This window comes from Papaver somniferum, chromosome 6, assembly GCF_003573695.1.
Source record: "Papaver somniferum cultivar HN1 chromosome 6, ASM357369v1, whole genome shotgun sequence".
Taxonomy (NCBI): Eukaryota; Viridiplantae; Streptophyta; class Magnoliopsida; order Ranunculales; family Papaveraceae; genus Papaver; species Papaver somniferum.
Window position 1 is genome coordinate 171,647,118 of NC_039363.1, and position 7,665 is coordinate 171,654,782.

At 37.8% G+C, this 7,665-nt stretch overlaps 1 protein-coding gene across 1 annotated transcript; it reads left to right on the forward strand.

The window, feature by feature from the left end:
• The first annotated feature begins 1,843 nt into the window (after nt 1-1,843).
• Nucleotides 1,844-6,806, forward strand: LOC113290120 (BTB/POZ domain-containing protein At1g30440-like). The gene is made up of 4 exons (XM_026539656.1): nt 1,844-2,581; nt 3,773-3,842; nt 4,291-5,505; nt 5,935-6,806. The coding sequence occupies exons 1-4, from the start codon at nt 2,523-2,525 to the stop codon at nt 6,496-6,498; spliced, it is 1,908 nt and encodes a 635-aa protein (XP_026395441.1). The 5' UTR covers nt 1,844-2,522; the 3' UTR covers nt 6,499-6,806.
• Nucleotides 6,807-7,665: the final 859 nt, after the last annotated feature.

Sequence of the window (7,665 nt, forward strand, 5' to 3'; positions counted from 1 at the left end):
TCGTGTATGCTCGGGAGGCAGTAAAGCCCAAAAAGTGGGGTCTTTGAAAAGTAAAATCTAAAGAATTTATGGAGAATTAAACGGAAGTATCATTCGGGATACGTAAAATTCGTGAATGATTCGCGAATAATCCGGGGATGCCACATAATACGCAACTTGGATTCGGAGTTGCAAACGTACGCGAATAAGACGATAAAATTCGTGATACGGAAAAATTCGCGAATGATTCGCGAATCATTCGCGAACTTACTAACTAGGATACAGAGGAGAAGAACAGCTTGCAGCACCATGTAAGGAAGGCGCCAGTTTCGAAAAAGAGTGGTAAGACAAGCCTAGGGAAACTCGAAAGAGTGGCCCAAAAGCCAAGCAACAATAGCTACAGATGAAAAAACACAATTATTGCCTTTTTTATCACGTCTCTTTAATTAATCAATTCTTACTTCGGGACTTTAAAATTAAATCCATTTCTTTACTAAGACGGATAGATTATTGAACTTAAATTGCAAGCAAGTTTTAGATAGTGAAAAATGTAAGTATATGTTCTGTAAAGCCCAAACAGGATAGTCAGATAAATATGCTAGGATTTTTTAGTAAATGATTAGAAAATGAAAAGGTGCCCCCCAATCCGGTCAATGAACTTATTTTTCATTGTTTTTTTGTTTATTCAAATGAACAGAATTATTGTTGCTGCTACTACTCTGCATGAAAAAGGAAAATATTCTCCAAAAGAGACTAAGGAGGACCTTCGAAAATTAGTGACATATTTGTACCAACTTCAAACCAGCAATTCTTCAAGACTTTTTTTTTTTAGAACGGACAATCATTGCCGGTATCTGGAGTTTTCTGGCTGGGATTCCCACGCACCAGGAAAAACCTGTCGGAAGAAGGGATTTCGGCCACGATTTTTGGTCTTGGGAAGAACCTGGGCATCTCCGTAAGAATTGAACTCAGGCCTGGTCCAATAATAGTTCAAATTGGACTCGTACAGCACGTGAAGGAAAACGTGCGTAGTGATCAAGCAAACCTAATAAATGAAAAAACGAGTATAAAGTCTGAAAGCTAAAATCAGCAGGTGTGGTCTGTAGTCTACTTATATTGTCAAGTGTCAACCATTCTTTTGGTGACAAATTATTACTCGTGTTGCGTATTTTTGCTTTGCGCAAAGCATGTGTTTCCAAGTAATGATTTCGATAAGGAAGAAACACTCACAAAATCAGATAAAAAAGCTAAAGATGTGTGTGCACTCCATTGTTGTCGTTGATATTTGTTCACATTTGCAGCAGGCTGAAAAATTGACATACATTGATCTAAGTTGGCAGCTATGTTGTACAATGGCGCTAGGCAAGGCGAGACGCCAAACGTAACGCCTAGGCGTCGTGGAAAAAATGAAAAATTACAGAAATAGGCATTTTTTAACGTCTTTTCTGCTAGGCGCTCGCCTTTTACAACATAAATATTAATACCAAGGTTTTAAACTTTGAAACAGTGTACCAAAATTCAGATAAAACACAGGTTTAAGTTGGCGGTCAAACCATATAAATGCGCCTTCGTGAAAGTGCAACCACTTTCCAATGGAATTTCCCATGTTTGGTCAGTCACCGGGTCCTGAGAGTCGAGAATCCAGCGTTATTGTTGAAAATAAAATGAGGTGGTCCGTTGATGGATACTATTAGGTTCTTGGACCGAACTAACCCTACCACATGTTCCAGCTGGACAAATTAATTAGCCGTTATTTAGATAAATTTCCAGTGCTAAATATTCAATTAAATAACAAAAATCAATTTTGTAACGTTAATCCATGAAAAGATTCCATTAACAAGGATTTCTCTTCTTTGTTTCTCTGGTGAGTACATGAAATGAATGAGTAGGTTTTAGTAAGCCAAGAAAAGCAAGTAGATATGTGTCCCCACCACCTGCACCTGCTTAAGGATTCCCTCTCTCTCTCTCTGTGTCATTATGACCTTTATTTGAACAACAAAGACTAATAAGAGGAGGAGGAATCAAAAGATTCTTTTACATTCTGCAAATGTTCCTCTCTTCTTCTTCTTCTTCTTCTTCTTTTTGTTCTTCTTCTTCTTCGTTTTGTTAAAAAAGCTCAGTGAAGAAAATTGCCAAAGAAATTCATCTTGTTTGTGTCTGTAAACTAAGATATTATTGGCGGATCTTCTTAGAAGGGCGGAGATTTTTTTCTGGAGGAATTTTTTGTTTGTTTTGAAAAACGTTAAAAATCTTATAACTCTCAATAGTTGCATTTTCCAGGTTATTTCTCTAAAGTGGTCCTAGAAGTTGGTTTTTGTTTCAGACTGGGGGTTGAGGTTGAGATTATTGGTGGATTTAGAAGATGGATTTTACAAGGAATCTGGGGATTTTTCAGAAGAGTGGTTTTGAGCTTTTGCTGAGTGGTAGTTTAGGGGGGAATTTCTTTGCCCTAAACTTGTGAGTAAATCTCAAGTTAGTGTTTCAATCTTTCTTCTCAGATCTTCTTCTGCAAATTTGATTTCAAGTGAATTTAGTTTCTTAAAATGGCAAGTATGAAGCTCGGATCTAAAACTGATGCATTCCAGAAGCAAGGCCAAGCCTGGTATGTATTTTTGCTAAAACAAAATTATGTGATAATGGCTTCTGATGTTGTAATGAAATTTACACAGTGGAGGATCTTTGGTTTGAATTTTGAATTCAATTAATATGTGAATTTTGTTCATGAGTAGTATGCATTTTGTTGAGGTTGATGAGTTGTGAAGTACCAAACGCTATCCTAAATTACTTACTTTGATGATTTTGTACCTTTTATGTGCTAATTGAATTTCAGTTGATCTGAATTGATTGGTAGGTAGGTGAGTAGTCGTAATTCACCTAGTTTCCTCTAGAATTGCTCTCAGTTGTCAATTTGTTTGCTTGGATTAAATGGTTAATAAGTACAATTAAGTGATAGCTATAGTTGATATTGATAAACATATATGGACCTTGTTGTTTGGAAGTTGTCTGCAGATGACATTTCTCTTGGAACCCATCGTAAACTGATTCTTTGTAAATAACTACATCAAATGTTAATTTCAAATTAAAAAAGTGAACTAGTGTGTCAAATTATTTTGGTTTTGATAGATTTTAAGATGGACTAGTGATGCTTGTGGAGTCAAAGTCAGTAATGATATGAACATTTTTGGAGAGACATTTACCATTGTTGATCTTTATTTGAAAACATTGGTAAATTACGATGACCTATTTATGGAACTTACCATTACGAGCTAACAAATAACTTCTGGGAGTGCTTCAAAAAAAAAAACTTATGGGAGGTTTTTCATGTTGAAAAGGAATACATATTGTTTTCAAAAAAATTCCCCCAATTTTATTTGTTCCACATTATATGATATTGTTATGACTATGGTGAACTATTTTCTGCTGCTATGTGTTGAGATATATATACTCATGGTTCTTGTGGATCGACCTGTAATCCGATAGAATACTACTGAGTGTATCCTTTGCACGATAAGAACGCATACTCAGTACTAGGAAAAATGGAAATGTGGAGTGGTAATCCCGTGTTCAGCTTAAGTGACCGTGTCTTTACATCTTCTTGTATGAATGAACTTGTTTTGTTGACCCGTCAGAATGAATATTCGAGCTAGGAGAGTTCTCTGTGTGTTGATCTCTCAAATTTATTATTGATTACTCTCATCCTTAGAGCTACACCTGTCAAATCCTTATATAATTTCATACAACTGATAATCTGATTCTTGCATCTATTGAGCCTTGAAGTTTGAAATTTTTGCAGGTTTTGTACAACTGGTCTTCCAAGTGATGTTGTTGTTGAAGTTGGAGAAATGTCGTTCCATCTACATAAAGTAAATTTCTTTCTATAAGGATCATTTGCATTTTGTTTTTGATATGCATGATTTTTAGGCTGTAAATCCTTGAACCCTCATATTTCATATCACTCTCACTGTATTATGTCCAAGATTACTCTAACATCAACATGGCCAACCTATAACTTGCCGTTCATTTATTCTTTTACTTCGACAAAACAAAGCATGTACACAACAGACAAGCGTTATCTCTTTAGGGCAACTAAGCATTCTTTTTAGGAGTTTATGGCTTGTTCTTTAGTTTGATTTTAAAGTCATGACTATCCTACTGTTGCTGGTCAAGCATAGATATCTAACCAAAGTGAACAGTCTAATGTGCATGGCACAAATGATTTTACACCCAACAGCTTATATTTATTTGGAATTTCCGAATTTGTTATTGATTGAGTTGGTAATTTACTTATCTGTTTTGTCAATATGTTTATAGTTCCCATTGCTTTCGCGGAGTGGGGTCCTAGAACGATTGATTGCAGAAGCATCAAATGAAGACGAAGACGGCTGTGTGGTTCAACTACCTGACATTCCGGGAGGCCCCAAAGCATTTGAACTTGTAGCAAAGTTCTGTTACGGTGTGAAGCTCGAACTCAGCGCGTCAAATGTTGTTTACCTGCGATGTGCTGCCGAGCATCTTGAAATGACTGAAGAGTATGGAGAGGGAAATCTGATCGCACAAGCAGAATTATTCCTCAATCAAGTTGTTCTTCGTAGTTGGAAAGATTCTCTGAAGGCACTCCAGACCTGTGAGGACTTACTTCCTCATGCTGATGACCTCCAAATTGTAAAGAGGTGCATTGAGTCACTCGCCATGAAAGCGTCAACAGATCCAAATCTTTTCGGCTGGCCCATTATGGAGCATGGTGGACCCATGCAAAGCCCTGGTGGTAGTGTTTTGTGGAATGGCATTAGCACTGGAGCCAGACCAAGAAATTTGAATTCAGATTGGTGGTACGACGATGTATCAAATTTTAGTCTGCCTACCTATAAGAAACTGATCTCTGTGATGGAATCCCGAGGTATCAAACCGGAAATAATAGCCGGATCCTTAACTTCTTATGCAAAGAGATATCTCCCTGGTTTAAACAGGCGTCAGTCGGTAAATGAGTCTAGTTCCCGCTCTTTGGGGGCTCCCCCACCGGAGGAAGAACAAAAGCTTTTTCTTGAGGAGATTGATAGATTACTTCCAATGCAAAAGGGCCTTACCTCAACGAAATTTCTCTTTGGATTGCTCCGAACAGCTTTGATCCTTCGTGCAAGTCCAGCTTGCATATCTAATCTGGAGAGAAGGATAGGGATGCAGTTGGACCAGGCAACCCTTGAAGATCTATTGATGCCCAACTTTTCTTACACCATGGAAACACTTTATAATGTTGAGTGTGTGCAGCGAATTCTAGAGCACTTTTTGACCATGGATCAAGCAACTGACGGGGCTTCTCCATGCTCAATTGATGATGGTCAGTTAATGGGATTGCCTTCTTTGACTCCAATCACGATGGTGGCTAAGCTTATTGATGGGTATCTCGCTGAGGTTGCTCCTGATATTAATTTGAAGCTTCCCAAGTTTCAGTCATTAGCTGGAGCTGTTCCCGAATATGGAAGACCATTGGATGACGGGCTTTACCGTGCTATCGACATTTATCTAAAGGTATGGGTATCCACCTCGTCAAATGCTTTTGGTGCTTATCGTTGACTTAAAATTTTGACATCAAAAGCTGCTATTACTTTCCAAGTACTCGACTGATTGTAGATATGAATTGGAGACAAAGGGCCTAGTTAGGTAGGCCAAGCTCAACCTTGTTACATGGGTTGGTTTGAGCTGGAATGTTTAGACTCAGGTTTTAGATAATATGCTGTATCTTCAATTTGAGCTTTATGTGGGCTGTATAGTTCTAAATCATGCAATTTGGGCAATATGTTTTAGACCTTATCTCAGCTCCAACTTCACATTGATGTTTTGAATTCCTCTTGTGGGGTGAAATTGGGTTTACTAAGAACCAGATGAACTTTCATCTTTTGTTTCAAAAATTTTAATTTGTTTATGGGGACTGAATTCTCTACTTTGTCAAATTTACAGTCACACCCCTGGCTGGCAGACTCGGAGAAGGAAGAACTTTGCAGACTAATGGACTGTCAGAAGCTCTCCCTAGAAGCATGTACCCATGCGGCGCAAAATGAGAGGCTTCCCCTCAGAGTAATAGTTCAAGTCTTATTTTTTGAGCAACTCCAGCTCAGGACTTCAATTGCAGGTTGTTTCTTAGTCTCTGACAATCTTGAAGGATCAAGGCAGTTGAGAAGTGGATTCGCAGGATCAAATGAAGGTGGTGGCGGTGGATGGTCAACGGCCGTCAGGGAAAATCAAGTATTGAAGGTGGGTATGGATAATATGAGAATGCGGGTATCTGAACTCGAGAAGGAATGCACAAATATGAGACAGGAAATTGAGAAAATAGGTCATGTGGCCAAGACTTCTTCAAGTGCGTGGGGATCCGTCTCGAAAAAGTTTGGTTTTAAACTTAAATCACAGATGTGTAGTGCTCAAGAAGGGTCTGTTAGTAACCAGAATAAAAATGGAAATATAAAGATTGAAAAGGTGAAGGAAAAACAAGGGAAGCAGAAGAAGAAAGTAACTACAGACTAGTGAAGTTTAGCCAATTCCTCCTATCTTTTGGGGTTCTCCGCGTTCATATTGTTTGATTTCATTACCTCGTCGCTCAGATTAGTTACCCTTTGAACTGTCCAATCTCTGTGTTTGTTAAGGGTAATTCTTGTGTTTAATGGTGTTTCAATGTGCATCTTATGTATGTAAAAAAAGGAAGAAATGGAAGTATTTTGCCTTTCTTTGTAATTGCGTTTCTATCTCACATCTCTCTAACGTTTTATGAATGATTTAGTATGTCTTTTAACGTTCTATGTAAACTTCAGTTAATTGATTGTCTGTGCTGGCTAGAGAGATCCACAAGAGAAAATTTAAGTCCTCTCATTTTCTCATAACATAGTTCAGTTCGAAAGCTTTGCATCGAGGTGATTTTGTAATTGCATTTCTATCGCACTGTTGTTTTTTTTTTAATTTTTTTTGGCTTTTTTTTTCACTAAATGCGTTAAAACGAAGAAAAAAAACTAAGAAACCAACGCATTAGCTATGCTTTCACTCCAGCTATCCACAACTGTAGATTAATCTTGAAAAGCCCATTGATTTTTAGAAAATTTGTTGGTTGGTCCTAGGCCCATATAGTTATTTATAGTAGGGTCCAACCGAAATTTTCTTTTATCTGGAGGTCCAAAATTAATTGAAAACATTGAAATGACCATAATACCCTCTACTACCAAACATGTGCGTGTCTACACCCTTATTATATTGAGTACATATCCGCTGCACTGATTACAAATTTGAGTACATATCTTATATACTTATAAATTCGAGTACATATCTTCTGCACTGTTACCTATCAAAATCAACGGCAAGAAGCTTCACTCTCTTAACTGGTTCACTTCGTCCAAGTTTTACAAACCCAATCTTTGAATATTCGACCAATGTTTCCATGTTTATCTCAAGTTCTAAATCAAGCTTTTGCCTTTGCCAGACAGCCCTTGTGCACAACCTCGAGCCAAGACTAGCAGCTACACAATACTTGCGCAGAACTGTTGCCCTCTTCACTGATTACTCGCCTCAAACTCTTGTCGAAAGTCTGGTCGAACCCTTGTACAACCAATTAACCATGGCTGATAACTGCAAAAGACTTACTTGTATTTGTGAATACTGGTTGCACAATCCCTTGTCTGCATTTTTAACATCTCCTACATCTGA

Excerpts from the sequence above, each read along its gene's own strand:
- LOC113290120 (XM_026539656.1), top strand. The coding sequence starts at position 2,523 with ATGGCAAGTATGAAGCTCGGATCTAAAACTGATGCATTCCAGAAGCAA. Across the intron at positions 3,843-4,290 it reads TGTCGTTCCATCTACATAAA|TTCCCATTGCTTTCGCGGAG; the intron begins GTAAATTTCTTT and ends ATATGTTTATAG. Across the intron at positions 5,506-5,934 it reads CTATCGACATTTATCTAAAG|TCACACCCCTGGCTGGCAGA; the intron begins GTATGGGTATCC and ends TCAAATTTACAG.